Source organism: Mustelus asterias, chromosome 18 (genome assembly GCF_964213995.1).
Source record: "Mustelus asterias chromosome 18, sMusAst1.hap1.1, whole genome shotgun sequence".
Taxonomy (NCBI): Eukaryota; Metazoa; Chordata; class Chondrichthyes; order Carcharhiniformes; family Triakidae; genus Mustelus; species Mustelus asterias.
The window spans coordinates 33,474,973-33,502,832 of record NC_135818.1 but is presented as its reverse complement, the minus strand read 5'-3'; the positions used below and the strand labels follow the sequence as shown (position 1 = coordinate 33,502,832).

General features: G+C 43.1%; 1 protein-coding gene across 9 annotated transcripts in view; it reads left to right on the top strand.

The window, feature by feature from the left end:
- Positions 1-27,860, top strand: part of heatr5a (HEAT repeat containing 5a) — a 196,638-nt gene that overhangs the window by 139,230 nt on the left and 29,548 nt on the right. For all 9 annotated transcript variants that reach the window (XM_078233685.1, XM_078233687.1, XM_078233681.1 and 6 more), the window contains 6 exons: positions 1,295-1,363; positions 5,015-5,194; positions 6,450-6,684; positions 10,179-10,427; positions 14,274-14,401; positions 21,377-21,524. In XM_078233685.1, coding sequence (XP_078089811.1) covers positions 1,295-1,363; positions 5,015-5,194; positions 6,450-6,684; positions 10,179-10,427; positions 14,274-14,401; positions 21,377-21,524 — 1,009 coding nt within the window. The remainder of the gene's footprint in view (positions 1-1,294; positions 1,364-5,014; positions 5,195-6,449; positions 6,685-10,178; positions 10,428-14,273; positions 14,402-21,376; positions 21,525-27,860) is intronic.

Sequence of the window (27,860 nt, the reverse complement as noted above, 5' to 3'; positions counted from 1 at the left end):
CCTTAAACCTCTAGCCTCTAGTTTTAGACTCCCCTACCTTTGGAAAAAGATATTGACTATCTAGCTGATCTGTGCCCCTCATTATTTTATAGACCTCTATAAGATCACCCCTCAGCCTCCTATGCTCCAGAGAAAAAAGTCCCAGTCTATCCAGCCTCTCCTTGTAACTCAATCCATCAAGTCCCGGTAGCATCCTAGTAAATCTTTTCTTCACTCTTTCTAGTTTAATAATATCCTTTCTATAATAGGGTGACCAAAATTGCACACAGTATTCCAAGTGTGGCCTTACCAATGTCTTGTACAACTTCAACAAGACATCCCAACTCCTGTATTCAATGTTCTGACCGATGAAACCAAGCATGCTGAATGCCTTCTTCACCACTCTGTCCATCTGTGACTCCACTTTCAAGGAGCTGTGAACATGTACCCCGAGATCTCTTTGTTCTGTAACTCTCCCCAACGCCCTACCATTAACTGAGTAAGTCCTGCCCTGGTTCAATCTACCAAAATGCATCACCTTGCATTTGTCTAAATTAAACTCCATCTGCCATTCATAGTCCACTGGCCCAATTGATCAAGATCCCGTTGCAATTGGAGATAACTTTCTTCACTGTCCACTATGCCACCAATCTTGGTGTCATCTGCAAACTTACTAGCCATGCCTCCTATATTCTCATCCAAATCATTAATACAAATGACAAATAACAGTGGACCCAGCACTGATCCCTGAGGCACACCACTGGTCACAGGCCTCCAGTTTGAAAAGCAATTCTCTACAACCACCCTCTGGCTTCTATCAAGAAGCCAAATTTGTATCCATTTAGATACCTCACCCTGGATCCCGTGAGATTTAACCTTATGCAACAACCTACCATGCGGTACCTTGTCAAAGGCCTTGCTAAAGTCCATGTAGACAACATCAACTGCACTGCCCTCATCTACCTTCTTGGTTGCCCCTTCAGAAAACTCAATCAAATTTGTGAGACATGATTTTCTACTCAGAAAGCCATGCTGACTGTCCCTCATCAGTCCTTGCATCTCTAAATGCCTGTAGATCCTGTCTCTCAAAATACCTTCCAACAATTTACCCACCACAGATGTGAGGCTCACTGGCCTGTAGTTCCCAGGCTTTTACCTGCAGCCCCTTTTAAACAAAGGCACAACATTTGCCACTCTCCAATCTTCAGGCACCTCTCCCGTCGACTGCATTAAAGTAATATTGTACTTCCTTTTGTTATAATTTTAATAGATTTGTATTGCTTTCACCAGTTAAATATTCTAATTTGACGTTCAGGTTGGAGCAGCACTGAGGCCTGCATTCACCCCTGACACCCCACCTGATGTTACTGCTAAGGCATGTCAAGTAAGTGCATCATTTTGTTTTATAGGACTAACGTCATTCACAATTCTCACCTGAAATGGTTTTTCCATTTTCAGCAGTTTAGATTTGCATCAGAAGCATAATATGATTTTTCTGCACTCTTAATATAGTGGAGGAAAAATGCAGCATGTAATTTTATCACTGTGGAGCACTGCACACTTAACCCTTACTGTGCTATGGTCGAGATATCAGCTGAATTTGATCAAATGCTGAGAGAGAGAGAGAATTCATCTCGCAATAGTTTTCAGTTTTGCTGAAAATCTACATTAAAAATTGGTTTTGGTAACATTCCCAAAAGCTTATTTGGTAAAGCAAGCAAGCCTACAGACCAAAAGGGAGTTTCAAGGGAGTCAGACAAGGCTGGAGGGCCTCGACTTTAATGCCAGGAGTATTGAAGGTAAAACAGATGAGTTAAGGATGAGGATTGACACATTTAATTATGCTGTAATAGCCATCACAGAAACATGGTTGGGTGAAGGGCAGGATTGGTCGCTCAATGTCCTGGGATATAGGAGGGGGTAAAGGAGAGGAGGTATTGCACTATTAGTTAAGGAGCCAGTTGCTGCAGTAAGAAGAGATGATACCTTGAAGAGGACATCAAATGAAGCTTTGTGGGTAGAGCTTGGGGGGAGGGGGGGGGCACGGTGGCACAGTGGGGCAGCATGGTGGCACAGTGGTTAGCACTGCTGCCTCACAGCACCGGGGACCTGGGTTCGATTCCCAGCTTGGGTCACTGTCTGAGTGGAGTTTGCACGTTCTCCCCATGTCTGCATGGGTTTCCTCCAGGTGCTCCAGTTTCCTCCACAGTCTGAAAGACGTGCTGGTTAGATGCAGTGACCCCAACAGGCGCCGGAGTATGGCGACGAGGGGAATTTCACAGTAACTTCATTGCAGTGTTAATGTCGGCCTTACTTGTGACTAATAAGTAATAAATAAAATAAATAGAAATAAAAAAAGAGACAACTATGTTACTAGGTGTTTATTATAGACCCTCAGATAGTCAGTGGGAAATTGATGGGCAAATATGTGTGCAATTCACAAAGGGGTGTAAAACTAATAAGGGAACTTTCCCAACATTAATTAGGATAGCCATCATGTTAAGGGCTTAGATGGAGTAGAGTTCTTAAAATGTATACAGGAAAACTTCTTAGGTCAATATGTAGAGGATCCAACAAGGGAAGGAGCTGTGCTGGACCTAATTCTGGGAAATGAAGTCAAACAGGTGGTTGGTGTGTTGGTGGGGGAGCATTTTGGTGATAGCGACCACAACATGGTTCAATTCAAATTTGTTACGGACAAAGGAATTGACAAGTTGCAAAAAAAAGTTTTGGATTGGAGGAGACTAGATTTTAACAAGATTAGGCAGGATCTGGCCAAGGTAAACTGGAATGCGTTACTTGTGGGGAAATCTACTTAAGAGCAGTGGGGGGTGTTCAAAGATGAAATGGTGAGGGTACAGGCCCAGCATTTTCCCCCTCGGGTAATAGGAAGATGTAACAAACCCAGAGAACCATGGATGACCAGAGACATACAGGATACAATGAGAAGGAAAAGAGGGGCTTTTAACAAGTATAAGGGGAGTAGGTCTGCAGAGGCATGAACCATTTTGTGTCCATCACTTTGATTTCACCATAACACCACTTTTTAAGAAAGGTTGTAGAGACAAGCCAGGGAACTACAGACCAGTGAGTTTCACTTCTGTGGTTGGGAAACTACTGGAGAAGATTCTGAAGGAAAGAATCTATCTCCATTTGGAGAGGCAAGGTTTGATCAGGGATAGTCAGCATGGTTTTGTCAGAGGGAAGTCATCCCTAATGAATTTGATTGGATTTTTTGAGCATGTAACCAAGTGTGTGAATGAGGGTAGTGCGGTTGATGTGATTTACATGGATTTCAGCAAAGCCTTTGACAAAGTCCCACATGGGTGACTCATTATGAAGGCTAATGCACATGGGATACAGGGTGATCTGACCAGGTGGATTTATAATTGGCTTAGCGATATGAGAGGGTGATGACAGACGGCTGCTTTAGTGACTGGAGGCCAGTGACCAGTGGCGTACCACATGGATCTGTGCTGGGCCCCGTATTGTTCGCCATTTACATAGATGACTGTGGGGGGTAGGATCAGTAAGTTTGCTGTTGACACAAAGATTGGCCGGGTGGTTATCAGTGAGGTTGAGTGCCTTGGGTTACAGGAAGGTGTAGATGTGATGGCCAAATGAGCGGATGAATGGCAGATGGAATTTAACCCTGAAAAATGTGAGGTGATGCACTTTGGAAGGAGTAACTTGACAAGGAAGTATACTATGAAAAGTCAGACACTGGCAAGTTCCAAAGAACAAAGGGACCTTGGTGTGTTTGTCCATCCCTGAAGGCGAAAAGGCAGGTTAATAGGGTGGTGAAAAAGGCATATGGCACACTGGCCTTTATCAATCGGGGTATAGTTTACAAAAGCGGAGAGGTCATGATGGAGTTGTATAGAACTCTGGTGAGGCCACAGCTGGAGTACTGTGTGTAGTTCTGGTCGCCACATTATAGGAAGAACGTGCACACACTGGAGGGGTTGCAGAGGAGATTCACCAGGATGTTGCCTGGGTTGGAACATTTAAATTATAAAGAGGTTGGATAGGCTTAGGTTGTTTTCTCTGAAGCAGAGAAGACTGAGGGGGTGACCTGATTGAGGTGTTCAAGATTATGAGGGGCGTGGATAGGGAGCAACTGTTCCCCTTAATTGAAGGGTCAGTTACGAGGGCACACAAGTTAAAAGTGAGGGGTGGGAGGTTTAGGGGGGATGTGAGAAAAAACCTTTTTACTCAGAGTGGTGATTGTCTGGAATGTACTGCCTGGGAGGGTGGTGGAGGTGGATTGCCTCACATCCTTTAAAAAGTACCTGGGTGAGTAGTTGGCATGCCATAACATTCATGGCTATGGGCCAAGTGCTGGCAAGTGGGATTAGGTGGGCAGGTCAGGGCATTTCATGCTTCCATGCAGACTCGATGGGCCAAAGGGCCTCTTCTGTACTGCAGTATTCTGTGATTCAGAAGATTCTAGAATATATACCCTATCAATGCTGTTTTTATGCAGCTAATACAGTTGGCTACATAGCCCGTTTGATTAGGAATCAATGAGGGCTCCCTGCGCAATTACTGTCCATTGAGCCTTGCCGTCAAATACAGGATGAGAATGGTTCATCAGCTGTCATTGGTCACAGTCACATAAATGAGTAAATACTTAGTTACAAGTCCACCTTCAGGCGGAGGGGAAATTAAACAAAAGTCTTGTGCTGAAGATTAAAAAGATGGCAATCAAAGTTCTTCAATGGTGACTTGATGGGCATCTTCTGTTTGAAGAAAAAATAAGTAGGTGTGAATATGCAACCTTGCTTAACTAACTTTGCTAATCTTAATTTTCTAATACTTTACAGATAGTCTTTTTTTTTGCTGTCCAGAGAAATATATATTCTGCATTATATTAATTTAGCAACTTGGCCTTTTTTCTTTGAGGTAGTTGCCAGACCCTGGCAGAAGTACATGATTAACTGGTATATTAGTGCTAAATGTGTGGTATTGTGTTGGGTCTATACAGTCATTATGATCAAATTGAAGATTTTTCTTAAATTCTGTTTTGCATTAGGTTTGCAGTGCCTGGATTGGAAGTGGAGTTGTGAGTGATCTAAATGATCTTCGAAGAGTTCATCAGCTACTGGCAACATCCTTGAACAAAGTACAAGCTGGGAAGGAAGCACAGAATCAACTGTACAGTGAGAGTACCTCAACAATGGAGAATCTAGCCGTTCTGAAAGCATGGGCTGAAGTATGTGACTCATAGTGCAAGCTCAAATATAGAGTTTATATCTTTTGTACCTCTACAATTTTTTGAAGATTGGGTACTCCAACATGACGGGCATATATCTTTGCTAATTAAACAAGCACGCCTTGTACAAATGAATTCTAGAAAGCTCACTTTCAAGCAGTGATCCACAATGACTTGCCAGCATTGCCTTTCTGAGTCAGCTGCAAAGTATTCATTCAATCCTTGAGCCTGTCTTTTCTTCGATTCTTAAGTCCCCTTTTTGATCCCTGATCGATCCCATCTCTTTCCTTGCTACCTTTCATTTATCTGCTGAGAAGACCATTATAGTCTTTCATGACAGCCACCAGTCTTTGCCCCCTCCCCCCATTTCCTTTTTCACCTCCCTTCTGAACTTTATATATTTAATCAAGTTCTCATTTGTTTTATCAACCTGACATCTATCACAGGTACCCTTTATTGGTTTAATCTTCCTTTCTATGCCTTTTTATAGCCAGGAAGCTCTTGGCTTTGTTTGCCGTACCTTTCTCCCTCATTGGAATTTACCTTGACTCAACCCAAAATATCTTCTCTTTGAAGGCAACACATTATTTCATTGCAGTTTGTGGATCTAAGTTGCCTAGTTCAGATCTGTTCACAGAAGCCCTACTGTGCAGAAAAAGGCCATTTGGTCTATTGAGCCTGCACCAACAACAATCGCACCCAGGCCCTATCCCCGTAACCCCACATATTTGCCCTGCCAATCTCCCTGACACGAAGGGGCAATTGAGCATGGTCAGTCAACCTAACCCACACATCTTTGGACTGTGGGAGGAAACCGGCCCTCTCGTACTCAAATTGGCCCTTCCTCCAATAAATTTCTTTTACTCTGGATTTCTCTTTGTCCTTTTCTATAGCTAACCTAAACCTTATAATACCAGGATCGCTATCTCCTAAATGTTCCCCAACTATCATTTGACACCATTCCCAGGAACCAGATCCTTCATCAACTTGCCGGGAACAAACTGAATACTCTTCAGAATCTCATCCCTCTTTCTGCCTTTCCTGTATTTGATAACTTCAGTACTCTATTAATTTTGCAACTCTTCGTAATTTCCTTGCAAATTTGTACCTTATATCTTTCCCACTAATTGGTGGCCTATAGAATACATCCAAAAGTGTAATGATAGCTTTATTGTTTGTTGGCTCTAACCAAATAGAATTTGTCCTTGACACCTCTGGACATTGTAATTTGCTGAACATTTTTGTTTCTTTCCAGGTTTACAGAGTAACTGTTGAAAAGCAAAATATGTGTGCACCAAAACAGAAGCAGTTCTTGAAGTTTGAGACATCTACAGCTGATGGCTCCAATGATACAATTACTTCTGCAGATGGTCTTCTCAATTTGGTCCAATCAGAACTGGGAACACTGAGTAAACTCTGGCTGGCTGCACTTCAGGACTATGCCCTTCTCACATTGCCTCCAGAATATGCTGATCAGCTTCCAGCTGAAGGTCAGGATCTTGATTTTTTTTCCATAAATTTTACTTTACATAGCCTCACCTAAATCCAGTTTGCACTCAAGTTTTGCTGTGGTTCCTTTGCTTGCGTATAGCAACATGACTGATTGCTGACCTAACTGAGATTCAGAGACTTGTACTGTTCTGGAATGATGCTGAATGGCCAGAGCCACCATGTGATTGGTGATGTAATCTGCTTTTATCGATTCAGAATGGTTATAGCACAGAAAGAGGTCGTTCAACCTTGGTCGCATGCCCTTGCCTTTCCTCCATACCCTGGCAAATTTTTCCTCTTCCAGTTCTCTTGAAAGCCATGATTGAATTTGCTACCACCACAATTTCAGACAATGTAGCTTCCCCCCCCCCCCGCTACAAAAACTCAATTTTCTATTGCAGCTATTGTGTTAACAGCTGAAGTTACACAACATATAACTTTGAAAACTCTATTTCATAGCCCCACCTAAGTCGTAACAAATAGTCCAGTTAATTGCTGCTCCTTGAAAATGCCTGTAGATATTACAGTTGATAGCATGTGACAATGGACAATTGATAGCATCTGACAAATTTGGTGTATTTTGTGATGGTGTTATTAACCACTCAGTATTCTTAACTTATGATACGTATCTCTTGAGAAATACCTTTTTTTCTCCAAATGCCATCCTCAGCTGAAAGAATTATCAAAGTCTTCCCTAAATTTTTGATGATTTTTCCCCCCTCGTGGGTAGGTACAGGTTCTTTCCTCAGTACCTTGCCAAAGCAGCATCAGTGAAGCCAAGGCTTCATGGCTGCAGACAAAGTGCCATGTATTGCCACTCTAAAGCACAAGTTAATGTTCCAGTGGGCTGTGTCCCTGCAGCATCCATCTCTTGATTTTAACTATGAAGTTTTGAATTATAAAATGTTGCCATTGATAAAATTCAAAATATGAAAGCTAAAAATTCATTTCTATACAAGAGTTCTATTTTCTGTTTTATGTTGAGGGGAGGTGCCCTATTTTAAATGAACCTCAGCTCCTGACTTTACTGTAGATATAATTTAGGGTTCGTCTAAATTTTCCATCGCATCTATTTTTTTTCTAATTTTTTCTTCTCACCTGAAAATGTTGTCTCGTGATAAATCTTTGATGCCTATCCAATTAACAATCCTTTGTATAAGCTCTGATACCATGTGCCACTGAGCTCCTCAAGCTTGAATGTAATTCCATGAAATCGAGCCTACGTCCTAAATCCACAACATGGTGGTGATCTGGAGGATGTATTGCAGCTGATTTTCTCCTTGGTTCAGGAGGATTAAGGCTAACTCCAATGTCTCTACCTCTGCCTGCAGTAAAAGCTGCAGACAGGGACCAGAGATCAAAGCTGCATGGCTCAGTGCTGCACTTGCCATTGATTATCTATTCCACCTGTGCCTTCAAAGAAGTCTGTTTGCATTTTTAACAATAGTTTGAAATTCCCTCAAATACCCAAGCAAACTACTATGGATGCTGAAGAAACAAAATAAAAATAGCAAATGCTGGTAACTCTCGGTAGGTCAGACAGTATCTGTGGAGAGAGAACCCAAATTAACATTTCAGATCTGTGACCATCTTTCTGATGGGTGGCATGTTGGTACAATGGTTAGTACTACTGCGTCACAGCGCCAGGGGCCGAGTTCGATTCCAGCCTTGGGTGACTGTCTGTGTGGAGCTTGCACATTCTCCCCATGTCTGTGTGGGTTTCCTGTGGATGGTCCGTTTCCTCCCACAGTCCAAAGATGTGCAGGTTAGGTGGATTGGCCATGCTAAGTTACCCGTTGGTGTCCCAAGATGTATAGGTTAGGGGAATTAGCAGTCTAAATGCATGGGATTCCGGGGATGGGCTTGGGTAGGATTCTCTTTTGGAGAGTCAGTGCAGATTTGATGGGTTGAATGACGACCTCCTGTACTGTAAAGGTTCTTTGAGAACAAGAGAGACCTGAAACATTATCCGTGGAGATAGAAACAGAGTTACTGCCTGACCTGCTGAGTATTTCCAGCATTTTCCAAATTGATTGTTGACATTTTCTCTGATGGGTATCATATATTGCTGTATTAAACCGTCAAAAACAGCTGAAAGAATAAAAACCATTCTGATTCTCAATTTCTGCTAAATTACTTGATCTCAACTGAGACAGCATTATCGGACACTAATTGGCTGGAGTACACTGGGTTGAAGTGGCTTTGATTTGGATCAAGTCTTTTCTGTTAGAAATAAGAAGCTTTGTGGTGAGAACAGATTAGACTTATTTAGTGCGCCCTTGTCAGTTAAGTAACATGCTGCCATTGGCATGATGTACCGAAAGAATAGCCACATGACTGAGGTTCCAGAGGATTGCTAAGAACACTTCTGGTGCAGCAAAGAGACAATCTGGTTTAAATTTGATTTTTTTTATTGTCCAATCCTGTTGCGTATTAATTGGCTTATAATACTATTCGCTAGTGATTTCAGGATTGTAGAAACTTGTAAATAATAATCCTGCCTAAAACCATAATATCCCATTTGTATTTAGTTGACTGGATTATTAGATGAATGCTCATGAATAGTGGTACTAAAATAGGACTTTTAGTTCCTTGCAATGCAAGGTATTAGCCACTGTATATTTGTAGATGATGTGGAGATGCCGGCATTGGACTGGGGTAAACACAGTAAGAAGTCTCACAACACCAGGTTAAAGTAGCAAATAAACCTGTTGGACTTTAACCTGGTGTTGTGAGACTTCTTGCTGTATTTGTAGATAGAATCATAGAATCCCTACAGTGCAGAAGGAGGCCATTCGGCCCATCGAGTCTGCACCGACCACAATCCCACCCAGGCCCTATCCCCGCTTAGTTACTCTGCTAATCCCTCTAACCTATCACATCCCAGGACACTAAGGGTTAATTTAACATGTCCAATCAACCTAACCCCCACATCTTTGGACTGTGGGAGGAAACCGGAGCACCCGGAGGAAACCCACGCAAACACGGGGAGAACGTGCAAACTCCACACAGACAGTGACCGAGCCGGGAATCGAACCCAGGTCCCTGGAGCTGTGAGGCAACAGTGCTAACCAATGTGCCACCGTGCCGCCCCAACCACTGTGCCACCGTGCTGCCCCAGAAAGGACAGATTCAGGCCTGCTGTCACCTCCTTTGACAAGGTTGACTTGAATAAATAGCCATTTGAATCGGGTACAAGGGTCAATTCAATATTTGTGGAAGAGTAAGTTGACCAGAAGCAACTGACAAAGAGGACAGAAAGTTTTTAAGACAGGAGGGGGAAATATTGCAGTAGCGTTTAATGTGTTCTAAATAAAGTGAGTGATGTTAAGTTCTGCAGTCAAATTAATGATTCTGTTTTGTTGCATAATTGATTTATCTGAAAGTAGCTGACTTTAACGTGCAAGTCAGTTTCAAGTCACTGATTCAGTTTACTTACAGAAATAATGCTTCTTCATTTTGTTAATACAGAATGTGTTTCATCTTTGGCTAGGTGGTGCATTTTATACGTCGGAGACCATAGAGGGTGCAAGGCCACATTATTTTGGCTCTTGGGCTCCTATTCTTCATGCCACAGCATTGTGGCTGAACAGCACAGGTTTCATTGTAATTGACCCAGATGAAGGCTCTTCTCGTTTGTCCAGACCTGTAACCCCAACGATGCTGGGTCATGAATTTACTTTGACGAATGTGGTAATGTCACCAGAGGATGTCAACACTGATAGATTTCATCTCATTCTAGGTTGGTTATTTAGTTAGCTCATAAACTAGTGTGTTGTAGAATATTTTTCTCTATGAATACAATTAAAGGATATGTTTCATTTGTATATGTGTACATTATATTGAAAAAGAAAACTAGGCACAGTACATCTGGACAGATTTGTGTTGCAGGCCTTTTTGAAAAGTATACCTTATAAGTTGTTATGAATTGTTAACTGTAGCAAACAAAACCATCTGATTTTTCTTCAAACCTGATTGTTGTGAATTTTTCTCGAAATTTCACAATGCACAAGTTATGGCAAAAAGCAGGAATCTGGAATTTGATGGCTGGACATGAATTTTAAAACTGTGATTTGGGAATCAGGAGTCAATATGGATCAGTGAAGTTTGCTGATGATTACAGATTATTCAGTTCATCAGATAAATGAAGCAGTCTGTACCCCCATGCACAGTAAGACCTGGACAGTATTCGGGCTTGAATTCGAATGGCAAGTAACATTCATGCCATACAAGTACTTAACAAATACCTTCACAAGAGACCGAACCATCATCCCTTAACATTCAATGGTATTGCCATTGTCAATTCCTCCATCATCAATTAATTATCTGGACTAGCTGTGGAAGTACTGTGACTGCAAGAGCAGGTCAGAGGCTGGGAATTCTGACTCCCTGAAGCCTGGCCACCATTTACATGACAAAAATCAGGAGTGTGACGAAGTACTCTCCATTTGTCTGGATGGGTGCAGTTCCAACAACACTGAAGAAGCTTGACATCATCCAGACTGAAGCAGCCTGCTTGATTGGCACCCCACCAACTGCCTTAAAAGCACACCATGTCTACATCGTATACTATCCACAAGATGCAAGCAGCAACTCGCCAAGGCTTCTTCAACTCGCCACGGCTTCTTCAACTCGCCACGGCTTCTTCAACTCGCCACGGCTTCTTCAACTCGCCACGGCTTCTTCAACTTGCCACGGCTTCTTCAACTTGCCACGGCTTCTTCAACTTGCCACGGCTTCTTCAACTTGCCACGGCTTCTTCAACTTGCCACGGCTTCTTCAACTTGCCACGGCTTCTTCAACTTGCCACGGCTTCTTCAACTTGCCACGGCTTCTTCAACTTGCCACGGCTTCTTCAACTTGCCACGGCTTCTTCAACTTGCCACGGCTTCTTCAACTTGCCACGGCTTCTTCAACTTGCCACGGCTTCTTCAACTTGCCACGGCTTCTTCAACTTGCCACGGCTTCTTCAACTCGCCACGGCTTCTTCAACTCGCCACGGCTTCTTCAACTCGCCACGGCTTCTTCAACTCGCCACGGCTTCTTCAACTCGCCACGGCTTCTTCAACTCGCCACGGCTTCTTCAACTCGCCACGGCTTCTTCAACTCGCCACGGCTTCTTCAACTCGCCACGGCTTCTTCAACTCGCCACGGCTTCTTCAACTCGCCACGGCTTCTTCAACTCGCCACGGCTTCTTCAACTCGCCAAGGCTTCTTCAACTCGCCAAGGCTTCTTCAACTCGCCAAGGCTTCTTCAACTCGCCAAGGCTTCTTCAACTCGCCAAGGCTTCTTCAACTCGCCAAGGCTTCTTCAACTCGCCAAGGCTTCTTCAACACCCCATCTCCCAAACCCAGGCTTGTGCCACCTAGAAGAACATGGACAATAGGTGCATGTAAATAGAACTATTTGCAAGTTATAACCATGACTGGAATTATATAATTGTTTTTTCAATGTCACTGGGGAGGCGACGGCCTAGTGGGATTATCGCTAGACTATTAATCCAGAAACTCAGATCATGTTCTGGGGACCGGGGTTTGAATCCCGCCTCAGCAGATGGTGGAATTTGAATTCAATTTAAAAAAATCTGGAATTAACAATCTACTGATTACCATGAAACCATTGTCGATTGTGGGGGGAAAAATGCATCTGGTTCACTAATGTCCTGTTAGGGAAAGAAATCTGCCGTCCTTACCTGGTCTGGCCGACATGTGACTCCAGATCCACAGCAATATGGTTGACTCTTAACTGCTCTCCAAGGGCAACTAAGGATGGGCAATTGAGGCTGGTGAGCCAGCGTCCCACGAATGAATAAAAAAAAACTGGGCCCAAATAAGGAATTTCCCTACCTGACAGCACTGTTAGTCTATCTTCACCACAGTTCGTAAGACAGCTTACCGCGACCTTGACAGCAAATAAATGCTGGTCTTCCCAGTGATGCCCACATCTCTTGAATGAATTTAAAAAATTGTTTGGTTGGGCAGGAAATGGACCAAACGGTTTGAAGAAACTGGTACGTATCAAGGACATAACGCCAGAAGGAATGTTGTCCAGAATTTATTGGAAATGGAGAGCAGGAGGTAGTCCTGGGCAAGATGTGTTTTTTGGAGAAAAGATGGGAGAGAGACCTGGATCCATAACTAGTTTGTGGAAGACTAGATAAGGAGATTTGGTACAGCAGGAAAAGGAAATGGGAAACAGTTGAATGCTGATTGGTACTTTGACAAATAAATCCTTCACACCTTCCATTTGTTTTTTGAGGCTCAAGCAGAAGAAGCATCCGAGGGGGGCACAAGATATAGTGGGGCATTTTTAGCAGAACATATCGGAGGCCCTTGCAGGACTTCTGGTGGTCAAGCTAGAACTGTTCATGTATCAATAAACCAGTTATGCACAAAGTATTCTCAAGTTTGTGCACTTCTAACCTGGGAAAGCAATTCTGTAGTCTTAACTAGAGGGGATAGACGGTTGGGTGAATATTCTTGCGGATGAAAGTTCAAGTAAGAAAGAGGTTGAATAACTGAGCAGCGGTAGATCCATCAGAGCAAATGGATGGCCAGAGGCTAAGCAGATATATATTAGAAAGGACAGTTGTCAAAAACTTCAAGCCCCCTCTTTGTCTTATAATTTATGTAGAGAAAAAATGCAATTGTTGTTTTGGGGAAAAAAAAGAATGTTTTCGCAAATTTCCAATGTTCACTCATATTCATGAAATTCACTTGCGACATTGCCTGTTTTTTTTTTGGTGCAGATTTGATGTAGTTTGATGGGTTAGGGTCAATGGGCACACTCCCCTGACCCAAACAGCCATTATTCATCTTTGACTTTTTCACAACGAGTTTCAGCAGATTACTTAATTAAGGGTGGGTGGTAAGGAGTGAAATGTTGACATTACCCTTGCATGATGCAGACTGCTGGCAGGAACCACTAGAAATCAGAAGTGGCAACCATGGCTGATTTTCTTTGAGCAAATGGTGTGAGGCCGAATGTAGTGTCTCCCCAGGCCAGTTAACTCATTTGAAAACTGAGATCTTGCTGGTATGTACAGTTCTATTTCCCACTGCTTAAATCTGCTGAGCCTTGATGTGTTCCTAAGCTAATTTTAAACGCATATTTGCTCCCCATGGAATTTAGTAAAGTTATCAAATAATAGGCAGTTTGTGTGCAGCAGATGCCAAGCAGAGGGAAAGATGGGAATAAAATTGATAAAAGGGAGGAGACAAACTCCTGTGTCCCATTTTGTTAATGAGTCTGAGGAAAGCTGCACAAAATGATTCCATATAGCTTTGAGTCAGGAAGTGGAAAGGACAAAAGAAATGGAGAGGCAGCAAAGTGCAGTTGTTCCCTTTTATAATATTTGGGATTGTGTGGTAATTCAGCTAAGAAAGATGTATTTGAGTAATCGTGCATGTTGAGTATGTTTAATAATAACACTGAACTCTGTATTTTGTTCTCATTAGTTTAAATTAAAGCAACTGATTTGTTTTTAAATGAACTAATTGGTTTCTGCAACCAAATACGTAAAACCAACTAGGTTCCATTAAGGAGTTGATGAAAATATTATGTGCTATTGTGCTGCTTTAATTACAGGAATCAGTGTTGAGTTTCTGTGCTCACCACGACCTGATGCACCAATGGAAAGCATCGTAGCCTGTTTACATGCTCTGCAGTCACTGCTGGATGTTGTTTGGCCACGTTGTAAAGTCGGAAGTGATCAGGTATTGCTGAGAAACAAATTCTATGAAGTCTTAGATTACTTTCACATTTCCCTTTTGTTTCAAACAGAATGAACCTGTTACATGATTGAGTCTGTTCACAATTTTCAATTTGATTTAAATAAATTAACTATCTTTCCCCTCCCTTCAGTGACAGTGAGCCATATAGACTGTGAGAATCTAAAGTTCACTTCCTGACATAATGATGCATAGGATGCGGAAGAAATCTGCAGGGGATGGGCACAATTGAAATGTGGAGCGTGTTCAAGGAACAGCTACTGCGTGTCCTTGATAAGTATGTACCTGTCAGGCAGGGAGGAAGTGGTCGAGCGAGGGAACCGTGGTTTACTAAAGAAGTTGAATCTCTTTTGAAGAGGAAGAAGGAGACTTCTGTTAAGATGAGACATGAAGGCTCAGTTAGGGCGCTTGAGAGTTACAAGTTAGTCAGGAAGGACCTGAAGAGAGAGCTAAGAAGAGCCAGGAGGGAACATGAGAAGTCTTTGGCAGGTAGGATCAAGGAAAACCCTAAAGCTTTCTATAGGTATGTCAGGAATAAAAGAATGACTAAGGTAAGATTAGGGCCAGTCAAGGACAGTAGTGGGAAGTTGTGCGTGGAGTCCGAAGAGATAGGAGAGGCACTAAATTAATATTTTTCGTCAGTATTCACGCAGGAAAAAGACAATGTTGTCGAAGAGAAGACTGAGATGCAGGCTATTAGACTAGACGGGATTGAGGTTCATAAGGAGGAGGTGTTAGCAATTCTGGAAAGTGTGAAAATAGATAAGTCCCCTGGGCCGGATGGGATTTATCCTAGGATTCTCTGGGAAGCTAGGGAGGAGATTGCAGAGCCTTTGGCTTTCATCTTTGTGTCGTCATTGTCTACAGGAATAGTGCCAGAAGACTGGAGGATAGCAAATGTTGTCCCTTTGTTCAAGAAGGGGCGTAGAGACAACCCTGGTAATTATAGACCAGTGAGCCTTACTTCTGTTGTGGGCAAAGTTTTGGAAAGGATTATAAGAGATAGGATTTATAATCATCTAGAAAGGAACAATTTGATTAGGGTTAGTCACACACAAACCTTATTGAGTTCTTTGAGAAGGTGACCAAAGAGGTGGATGAGGGTAAAGCAGTTGATGTGGTGTATATGGATTTCAGTAAAGCGTTTGATAATGTTCCCCACGGTAGGCTATTGCAGAAAATACGGAGGCATGGGATTGAGGGTGATTTAGCGGTTTGGATCAGAAATTGGCTAGCTGTAAGAAGACAGAGGGTGGTGGTTGATGGGAAATATTCATCCTGGAGTTCAGTTACTCGTGGTGTACCGCAAGGATCTGTTTTGGGGCCACTGCTGTTTGTCATTTTTATAAATGACCTGGATGAGGGCGTAGAAGGATGGGTTAGTAAATTTGCGGATGGCACTGAAGTCGGTGGAGTTGTGGACAGTGCAGAAGGATGTTGCAGGTTACAGAGGGACATGGATAAGCTGCAGAGCTGGGCTGAGAGGTGGCAAATGGAGTTTAATGCGGAAAAGTGTGAGGTGATTCACTTTGGAAGGAGTAACAAGAATACAGAGCACTGGGCGAATGGTAATGGACTTTAACAAAGAGGTTGTGCTGGAATCTTTGAATGGCATCAAGATCGATAAGTCGCCGGGTCCAGATGGGATGTACCCCAGGTTACTGTGGGAGGCGAGGGAAGAGATTGCAGAGCCTCTGGTGAGATGATCTTTGCATCGTCGATGGAGACGGAGGAGGTGCCGGAGGATTGGAGGATTGCGGATGTAGTTCCTATTTTCAAGAAGGGGAATTACCGATCGCTGAGTCTAACCTCAGTGGTTGGTAAGCTGATGGAGAAGATCCTGAGGGACAAGATTTATGAGCATTTGGAGAGGTTTAGTATGCTCAAGAATACTCAGCATGACTTTGTCAAAGGCAGATCGTGCCTTACGAGCCTGGTGGAGTTCTTCGAAAATGTGACTAAATGCATTGACGAAGGGAAAGCGGTAGATGTGGTTTATATGGATTTTAGCAAGGCGTTCGATAAGGTCTCTCATGCATGGCTTCTAGAAAAAGTGAGAGGGAATGGGGTCCAAGGGGCTGCTGCCCTGTGGATCCAGAACTGGCTTGCCCAAAGGAGGCAGAGAGTGGGTATAGATGGGTCTTTTTCTAAATGGAGGTCGGTCACCAGTGGTGTGCCCCAGGGATCTGTTCTGGGACCCTTGCTGTTTGTCATTTTCATAAATGACCTGGATGAGGAAGTGGAGGGATGGGTTGGTAGGTTTGCCGACGACACGAAGGTTGGTGGGGTTGTGGATAGTCTGGAGGGATGTCAGAAGTTACAGAGGGACATAGATAGGATGCAAGACTGGGCGGAGAAGTGGCAGATGGACTTCATCCCAGATAAATGCGTAGTGGTCCATTTTGGCAGGTCAAATGGGATGAAGGAGTACAATATAAAGAGAAAGACTCTTAGTACGGTAGAGGATCAGAAGGACCTTGGGGTCCGGGTCCATAGGACTCTAAAATCGGCCCCGCAGGTGGAGGAGATGGTTAAGAAGGCGTATGGTATGCTGGCCTTTATCAATCGAGGGATTGAGTTTAGGAGTCTGGGGATAATGATGCAGCTATATAAGACCCTCGACAGACCCCACTTGGAGTACTGTGCTCAGTTCTGGTCGCCTCATTACAGGAAGGATGTGGAAAAGATTGAAAGGGTGCAGAGGAGATTTACAAGGATGTTGCCTGGATTGAGTGGCATGCCTTATGAGGTTAGGCTGAGGGAGCTCGGTCTTTTCTCCTTGGAGAGATGAAGGATGAGAGGAGACCTAATAGAGGTGTATAAGATGTTGAGAGGCATAGATCGGGTGGACTCTCAGAGGCTTTTTCCCAGGGTGGAAATGTCTGCTACGAGGGGACACGGGTTTAAGGTGCTGGGGGGTAGGTACAGGGGAAATGTTGGGGGAGGTTTTTCACACAGAGGGTGGTGGGCGAGTGGAATCGGCTGCCGTCAGTGGTGGTGGAGGCAAACTCGATAGGGTCTTTTAAGAGACTCCTGGATGAGTATATGGGACTTAATAGGATGGAGGGTTACAGGTAGGCCTAAAAGGTAGGGATATGTTCGGCACAACTTGTGGGGCCGAAGGGCCTGTTTTGTGCTGTAGTTTTTCTATGTTTCTATGTAAGATACTTGGTAGTGTGGATGAGCAGGGAGATCTCGGTGTCCATGTGCATAGATCCCTGAAAGTTGGCACCCAGGTTGATAGGGTTGTTAAGAAGACGTACAGTGTGTCAGCTTTTGTTGGTAGAGGGATTGAGTTTCGGAGCCATGATGTCATGTTGCAGCTGCACAAAACTCTGGTGTATTGCACTTGGAGTATTGTGTCCAGTTCTGGTCGCCGCATTATAGGAAGGATGTGGAAGCATTGGAAAGGGTGCAGAGGAGATTTACCAGGATGTTGCCTGGTATGGTGGGAAGGTCTTATGAGGAAAGGCTGAGGGGCTTGAGGTTGTTTATGTTAGAGAGAAGAAGGTTAAGAGGTGACTTAATAGAGGCATACAAGATGATCAGAGGATTAGATAGGGTGGACAGTGAGAGCCTTTTTCCTCGGATGGTGATGGCTAGCACGAGGGGACATAGCTTTAAATTGAGGGGTGAGAGATATAGGACAGATGTTAGACGTAGGTTCTTTACTCAGAGAGTAGTAAGGGCGTGAAATGCCCTGCCTGCAACAGTAGTGGACTCGTCAACATTAAGGGCATTTAAAGGGTCATTGGATAAACATATGGATGATATTGGAATAGTGTAGGTTAGATGGGCTTTAGATTGGTTTCACAGGTCGGCGCAACATTGAGGGCCGAAGGGCCTGTACTGCGCTGTAATGTTCTATGTTCTATAAACTGATTAACTTTGATTTGATTTCTAGAGTTGGTCTTGGCATGCTGGGCTAGAAAAGGGCATAATTACTTTCAGTTGTGCCTGTTGAAAATACAGAAAATGTCTTAGCGATTTGAAGTCTGTTATAATGGTACAGATGGGTTCACCAGCCTATCTGGCATTGGAGGGAGTGCAGAGAAGGTTCACCAGGTTGATACCGGAGATGAGGGGTTTGGATTATGAGGAGAGGCTGAGGAGATTGGGTTTGTACTCGTTGGAGTTTAGAAGGATGAGGGGGGATCTTATGGAGACTTATAAGATAATGCGGGGGCTGGATAGGGTGGAGGCGGAGAGATTCTTTCCACTTAGTAAGGAAGTTAAAACTAGAGGACACAGCCTCAAAATAAAGGGGGGTCGGTTTAAGACAGAGTTGAGGAGGAACTTCTTCTCCCAGAGGGTGGTGAATCTCTGGAATTCTCTGCCCACTGAGGTGGTGGAGGCTACCTCGCTGAATATGTTTAAAGCGCGGATGGATGGATTCCTGAGCGGTAAGGGAATTAAGGGTTATGGGGATCAGACGGGTAAGTGGTACTGATCCACGTCAGATCAGCCATGATCTTATTGAATGGCGGGGCAGGCTCGAGGGGCTAGATGGCCTACTCCTGCTCCTATTTCTTATGTTCTTATGTTCTTCTCCAAGCGCTCAAATGAAAATTATGACAATGTACTGGAGAGCTATGACAACCACAAATGAAAGATATCTGCTTTAAGTGCTTTATTTCATGCTGCTTTTGAAGTCATATTGGGTGCATTCTATCTTCGGATATATATGTAGGAACAATTTGATACATATTTTGTTATCCTTGTAAATTCTTATTCCTCCTTTACAATAGACATGTTAGAAAGCAAAGAAATCTGGTTTACTTGTTGAACTAAAATATAATTTTAAACTGAAATAATATATCTGATTCGGACATGATGATCTGTTGTATAAAATTTTTCTCTGTCACTGCTATCTTGCTGCAGTACTTTATCCAAGTGATAGTCTTCATACATGAGAATTATTAATGAACGTTTAATCATGGAGCTATCATAGCTGAACCCATCTTGCCAACATCCACATGTCCACAGAGCAGTGTTTTTCAAAGTGGGGGGGGTCACAAACTGCTGGTGGGTCACGGGATGTTGAAAAATGGGTCATCAAAAGATCGCCTGATCTTTTTTTTCACTTTCTCTCTGGGTAAATTGTCACTGCAGTACTGTGTAATACCACATGAGGCATGAATGAACAGGTCAACATGCAAATGAGGTCAGAGACCAGTCGTAATTGAATGTGGTGTGGATCGCCCTTGATAGTCATTTGGTAAAAGTGGGATGCTGGAAAAAAAGTTTGAAAAACATTGACTTAGAACATAGATAACTGGATCGTGATCAAGAATGACAACCATGGAAGGAGTTGTCTGTCTCTACTTTGGCGATTGTGGTCAATTGTAGTGCTCTCAGGTACAGATTGACTAATCTAGATCTGAGACCTCTCAAAGCAGTTTGGCTCAATAGCACTGCATGTATTGCAGTTACCTACAGTGCCATCTGGGAAATTTATTGTTTTACATACTCTTACAGTCAAATTCTGGATATAAAAATGGAATTCTATACATTACTAGCTTTGCACATATTAAACCTTATTGAGTTGATATTTCCCTCAGCAGTAAAATTAAGCTTCATCTTGCTGCTTCATTCTCTTGATCGAGAGTAGATTCAACTATTTTCTAAACTTTTTTTTTTACTGTGGTACATGTTTGATTTAGAATCAGCATGCAGGTAAAAACAGTAGTTTATGTTTAGTATTTTGATTCACCCAAGTTCACCTCCAGCACAAAAAAGTCCCTATGTGGGTCCAGTTAATTAAACCATTCATAGAATCATAGAAACACTACAGTGCAGAAGGAGGCCATTCGGCCCATCGAGTCTGCACCGACCACAATCCCACCCAGGCCCAACCCCCACATATTTACCCACTAATCCCACTAACCTACGCATCTCAGGACTCTAAGGGGCAATTTTTAACCTGGCCAATCAACCTAACCCGCACATCTTTGGACTGTGGGAGGAAACCGGAACACCCGGAGGAAACCCACGCAGACACGAGGAGAATGTGCAAACTCCACACAGACAGTGACCCGAGCCGGGAATCGAACCCGGGACCCTGGAGCTGTGAAGCAGCAGTGCTAACCACTGTGCTACCGTGCCGCCCCATTGATGTGTTTCTGAGTCTAAGACTTGCAAAGGATTTGATGTGTTGATTAACACTTAATTAATTGATTTGGACCAAAGATAGTACTGTTGACTCCAGGGTCTGCAGACTTGGGAATGGAGTTAAATTGGGACGTGGTTTTCCCAATGATTTTCTTTTCAAGTGCATCTGTTGACAACTGGATTAGAATCCAATTTCTCTCCAACCCCCACCCTCCCTTCACACCACTTCCAAACTTGCATAGCTGACAATACTCGTGGATTAGACTTGTGCTTGAATAGCTCTTCCAGGAAGATAACAAATGATAGTTCATGTGGAAAGGCAATCAAGTTTGTGTCATTGCCTTTACGAAAGGAAGTACAAGGGAAGAAATGAAAAAATGGTTTGGACAATTGATTTAAAATCCAGAAGCAAAGTACCTGAATCATCATTGTCCACTAAGTAGCCAACCTTAAAAGAAATCAATTAAGTACAGAGGCTTCTTTGATTTATTTTCTCCAGGAGAAAGTTCTTTTGAAATGGAAACAGATTTCTTGACATCAAATGATAATGCTTCACTTTATGTATTTATTTGGAGAAAATAAACCCTAGTTCAATTGAATGCTTTGGCATCTTCGCTGCATCTACTATGCATTCTGAAGTGTAAGATTTTATTTCATTTTACGTTTTTCGGTTTATAGCTTGAACGTCTGTCCAAAGTATATTTTATCACCTTGGGATTGCATTTGATTCATGCTGGCCTTTCAGCAAAATGAGAAAAGTTGAGGGGAGTGGGGTGTTTTTTTTAATTGTCCACTTTGCCATTTCGACAACTGACATCAATATGAATTCTATTTTTTTTCTCATTGCAGGAGCTTGGAGTGGAATTGCTGAATGTACTGCATCGATTAATACTGACACGCGAGTCCCCATTCATCCAACTGGCTGTAATTGAAGTTGTCGAACAAATTATACGTGCAGCCCAGGAACATGTGAAAGAAAAACGGAGAAGTGCAGAAGGTAGGCATTCACAGAATACATCTAATTGGTAAAGAAGTTTGTAAGTTTAACAGAACTTTTGCACCAAAGTTGATCAGTGCAGCAATGCATTGATTTAGAAATGATCTGTGTGGCAAAAGTTGAACTGCACATTTGTACCCATTGTTTCCCATATTAAGTTAAATCTTAGCTGGGCATTTGAGATGATGAAGGGCAATGAAACGTTACTACGCACTGAGAGTTAAAAGTTGGTGGAAACAGTGTTATGATGCTCTCTCCCAAGAAATCATAATTTAGAGGTCTTGAAATTCTCATTTTCATGCACTATTGTGGAAAATGCCTCATTTCATGCAGTATTTTCCACGATCTTCCATGATTTTTAAGTATTCTCATGCCAAGAAAAAAGTGAGAAACTCGAGTGATCTGTTACAAAAGGAATCATTAGAATCCCTACAGTGGACAAGGAGACCATTTGGCCCATCGAGTCTGCACTGACTCTCCAAAGAGCATCCCACCCAGGCCCACTCCCCTGCCACATCCCAGCACATCCATCATAACTAATCCACTTAACCTACACACTAGGGGCAATTTAGCATGGCCCATCCGCCTAACTGGCACATCTTTTGTCTGTGGGAGGAAACTGGAGCACCTGGAGGAAACCCACACAGACACGGAGGACATGCAAACTCCACACAGACCAGAATTCAGGACCAGAATTGAACCCGGGTCCCTAATGCAGCAGTGCTAACCACTTGTCACTGGCAAGGAATTGTTTTCCCCTTTTTTTTTCATTTAGAAAAGTAATTTAGGCAGGACTTAGTTAAATGATGGAAAGTAATGGAATCTTAATAGACTTCTAAATTCTCAGCTGAGAACCAGCAGTATTTCTGTATCAAGTGCCATCTTGTATAGCTAATTTCCCACAGACAAATGTTTTGTCACATCAATACCAATCAGTATTGAATGCTACCTCCATGTCTTATTAGTAAGACAGCCTTCTGTATCGTAACTTAGACTTTCAGAAGGCTTTCAACGAGGTTTCACATAGCAGACTACAAAGTAAAATTAAAGCGCATGGGATTGCAGGTAATATCTTGAGATGGATAAAAAGCTGGTTAGTAGATAGGAAGCGTTGATGTAAATGGACCTTTTTCTGATTGGCAGACAGTGACTAATGGGCTACCGCAGGGATCTGTGCTAGGACCCCAACTATTCATGTTATATATTAATGATTTGCAAGAGGGAACTGAATGTATTATCTCCAAATTTGTAGATAATACAAAGTTGGGTGGAAGGGTGAGCTGTGAGAAGGTTGCAGAAATGCTTCAGCGTAATTTGTACAGGCTGAACGTGTGGGCATCTGCATGGCAGATGCAGTATAATGTGGATAAATTTGATTTATTATTGTCGCATGTATTGGTATACAGTGGAAAGTATTACTTCTTGCACGCTGAACAGACAAAGCATACCGTTCATAGAGAAGGAAAGGGTGCAGAATGTAGCGTTACAGCCATAGCTAGGGTGTAAAGAAAGATTAATTTAATATAATCCATTCCATTAAAAAATCTGATGGCAGCAGGGAAGAAGCTGTTCATGAGTAGGTTGGTATGTGACCTCAGAGTTTTGTATCTTTTTCCCAATGGAAGAAGGCGGAAGAGAGTATGTCTGGGGTGTGTGGGATCCTTGATTATGATGGCTGTTTTTCCTCGGGAGCAGGATGGTTTGCGTGATGGGCTGGGTTCGTTTGCAACCCTTTGTAGTTTCTTGCGGTCTTGGTCAGAGCAGGAGCCATACAAAGCTGTGATACATCCAGAAAGGATGCTCTCTATGGTGCATTTGTAGAAGTTGGTGAAAGCTGTAGCCTCCTGAGAAAGTAGAGGTGTTAGTGGGCTTTCGTAAATGTGAGGTTATCCACTTTGGTAACAATATTTGGAGGACAGATTATTTGAATGGGTATAAATTGAGAGAGATGGATACTCAGCGAGACCTTAGTGTGCTTGTGCATCAGTTGCTGAACGTGTGCAGGTACAGCAGGCAGTGAAGTCGACAAATGGTATGTTGGCCTTCATAGCAAGAGGATTTGAGCATAGGAATAGGGGTGTTTTACTGCAATTGTATAGGGCAGTGGTTCCCAAACTTTTTTCACTGGGCCGCACTCTCGGAATAAAAATTTGCTCGCGCCACACCCAATTTTTTTATTGATAAGAAATACATTCAAAAACAAAAATAAACAACTCCTAGCTTGATTCATTGTTCGAACGGCGATCCTAGATCACTACGTGGACTCGGATCGTCCTCAGCATCACTTGATGCTCTTTCTCTCACTTTGGAAAAATATCTATCCATGTTTAAATGTTTCGTTGATTGTCCTTGAATCTTCCCGCCATCCTCTCTCGCTGCACCAGTGTGGCGCGCCGCACCCTTTGGGAACCACTGGTATAGGGCGTTGGTGAGGCCATACTTGGAGTGTTGTGTGCTGTTTTTGTGTCCTTATCTAAGGAAGGATGTGCCTGCTATAGAGGAAGTGCAGCGAAGGTTTACCAGGCTGACTCCTGGGATGGCAAGTCTGTCATACGAGGAGAGACTAAATTGGTTAGCATTATATTCACTGGAGTTTAGAAGAGTGAGAGGGGGTCTCACAGAAACTTTTAAAATTCGAACAGGGTTAGATAGGGTAGATTAAGCAATAATGTTCCCAATGTTGGGGTAGTCCAGAACTAGGGGTCATAGTTTGAAGATAAGGGGTAAGCCTTTTAGGACTGAGGTGAGGAGAAATTTCTTCTTCCAGAGAGTGGTGAACCTGTGGAATTCACTACCACTGAAAGTAGTTGAGGCCAAAATGTGTGATTTCAGGAAGAAAATAGACCAGATCTCTTGGGGCTAAAGAGATGTGCGGAGAAGGCGGGCTCAGGATATTGAATTTGATCAGCCATGATCTTAAGGCAGAGCAGGCTTAAAGGGCGAATTGACCTACTCCTATTTTCTATGTTTCTTTGTAAGATGATGGTTTGTGCCATGGTGGTCAATTCTGTCTTAAGAATCACCAAATGTGGCCCAGGTGTCCCACTCTGGTTTGGCACTCATTGCCATATTTGATGCAGAGAAGGCTGGCCTCTACTTTTACTGGGCTCTCTAAAGCTGAGCTTCTCATGTCTGTTTGCCCCTTCAAATGTCTTTCCAAACAGTCAACCTCCAGAGGTCACAGCCATCAGTAACTATCTCTCAGTTGTTGGTGTCATTGTCCACCATCTTCATTTCTCGCTTGCAGAGATGTAGTGGAGTTTTGGGCATCCAGGAGGTTGTAATCCAGTGGCCAATTTGCTGAACAGAGAAGCTTTGGGTATACGGCTATCATAGAGTCAGAGGTTTACAGCATGGAAACAAACCCTTCGGACCAACTTGTCCATGCTGCCCACATTTTACCACTAAGCTAGTCCTAATTGCCCGCATTTGGCCCATATCCCTCTATATCCATCTTACCCCAGTAACTGTCTAAATGCTTTTTAAAAGACAAAATTGTACCTGCCTCTACTACTGCCTCTGGCAGCTCGTTCCAAACACTCCACCTTCTGAGTGGAAAAAAATTGCCCCTCTGGAACCTTTTGTATCTCTCCCCTTTCACTTAAACCTATGCCCTCTAATTTTAGACTCCCTTACCTTTGGGAAAAGATGTTGACTATCTACCTTATCTATGCCCCTCACTATTTTATAGACCTCTATAAGATTACCCCCTAAGCCTCCTATGCTCCGGGGAATAAAAGTCCCAGTCTATCCAGCCTTATAACTTAAACCATCAAGTCCCAATAACATCCTAGTAAATCTTTTCTGCACTATTTCTTGTTTAATGATATCCTTTCTATAATAGGGTGACCAGAACTGCACAGTATTCCAAGTGTGGCCTTACTAATGGCTTGTACAACTTCATCAAGACATCCCAACTCCTGTATTCAATGTTCTGACCAATGAAACCAAGCATGCCAAATGCCTTCTTCACCATCCTGCCCATCTGTGACTCTACTTTCAAGGAGCTATGAACTTGTACTCCTAGATCTTTGTTCTGTAATGTTCCCCAATGTCCTACCATTAACTGACTAGGTCCTGCCCCGATTCGATCTACCAAAGTGTATCATCTCACATTTATTTAAATTAAAGTCCATCTGCCATTCATTGGTCCACTGGCCCAATTGATCGAGATCCTGTTGTAATCCTAGATAACCGTCTTCACTATTCACTATGCCGTCAATCTTGGTGTCATCTGCAAACTTACTAACCACTTATTCCTGTCCAAATCATTAATATAAATAACAAGTAACAGTGGACCCAGCACCGATCCCTGAGGCAGACCGCTGGTCACAGGCCCCCAGTTTGGAAAACAACCCTCTACAACCACCCTCTGTCTTCTGTCATCAAGCTAATTTTGTATCCAATTGGCTACCTCACCCTGGATCCCGTGAGATTTAACCTTGTGCAACAACCTACCATGTGGTACCTTGTCAAAGACCTTGCTGAAGTCCCTGTATACAATGTCGACTGCATTCCCTCATCTACCTTTTTAGTTACCCCTTCAAAAAACTCAATCAAATTCATGAGATATGATTTTCCACTCAAAGCCATGCTGACTGTCCCTAATTATTCCTTGCCTCTCTAAATGCCTGTAGATCCTGTCTCTCAAAATACTTTCTAATAACTTAGCCACTACAGACGTTAGGCTCACCGGTTTGTAGTTTCCAGGCTTTTCTCTGCAGTCCTCCTTAAACAAAGGCACAACATTTGCTACCCTCCAATCTTCAGTCATCCACCTGATGAGCGTGGTTGAGCCAGCGCAGACATTGTTGGCTTGGAATGGGTGTATGCAGATGGAATTTTCACACTGCAGAACCTCTTGTGTTGGCGACATTGTCCCGCCAAAAGATGCCACAAATACATCTGAGTCAGCAAAGATGTAAACTGTTCAGCTTTTTCACCTGCCTAGCATATGTTATGATGTGGAGATGCTGGCGTTGGACTGGGGTAAGCACAGTAAGAAGTCTCACAACACCAGGTTAAAGTCCAACAGGTTTATTTGGTAGCAAATACCATAAGCTTTCGGAGCACTGCTCCTTCGTCAGATGGAGTGGATATCTGTTCTCAAACAATGCACAGACACAGAAATCAAGTTACAGAATATCATTCATGAACACCGCTCGACAATCACCAGGCAAGACTGTTCTCTTCCTGTGGGGGAGCACTTCAGCAGTCACGGGCATTCAGCCTTGGATCTTCAGGTAAACGTTCTCCAAGGCGGCCTTCACGACGCACGACAGCGCAGAGTCGCTGAGCAGAAACTGATAGCCAAGTTCCGCACACATGAGGATGGCCTAAACCGGGATGTTGGATTTATGTCACATTATCAGTAACCCCCACAGCTTTACCCCTGATCTTGCAGAATCTCACTCGCTGTTCTGTCTGGAGACAATACACATCTCTTTAACCTGTGTTGAATGGTCCCTCCACCCACATTGTCTGTACCTTTAAGACCTGGCTGGTTGTAGAGATTCTCATTCTAATTAGTATTCTGTAACTTGATTTCTGTGTCTGTGCACTGTTTGAGAGCAGATATCCACTCCATCTGACGAAGGAGCAGTGCTCCGAAAGCTTATGGTATTTGCTACCAAATAAACCTGTTGGACTTTAACCTGGTGTTGTGAGACCTCTTACTAGCATATGTTACCCAGGTCTCATAATTGTAGAGGAGTGTGCTGAGGATAGAGGCGTGAGAGATTGGTGTTCTCCATCAGGTTGCTGTTGTTTCACCCTCCCTTATTCAACTTTTATGATGGGTGTGTTTATTTCCGCATCAAGTGACAGATTGCTGGTGATTGTACAACATCGATATGTGAAGCTATCAGCATTCTGCAGTGTCAAATTATCAGTGCTGATGTATAGTGGTATGGGAACATCTTGGACACTGACATTTCTGTTCCTGATACTGGTCATCAAACCAAACTCTATCCACTTCCACTGGAGGTGCTCCTCAGTTTGGGAAAGTTTGTGGGGCATCGTCACTATAGAGCTGATGAGGACTTGAATTACAGTTTTCTTTAATCTTGAGTGAACAAGGCTAAATAGCTTTCAATCAGTTTAGTTATGTAAAAAGACACCTTCCATACGTGACCTAAAGGCATATGACAACAACAAAGAGAAGTATATGCCAAAGAGTGTCAGTGCCACAACCCTGTTGATCAATGTTATCCTGTCATAGCTGACTACCCATCATGTTGTCATGGAAAGAGGAGATCACATTGAGCAGTTTTAACAAGCAGCCAATTTACTCAAGCAATTTAAATGGTCAGATGCTGAGGTGAGATTGATGAAGGC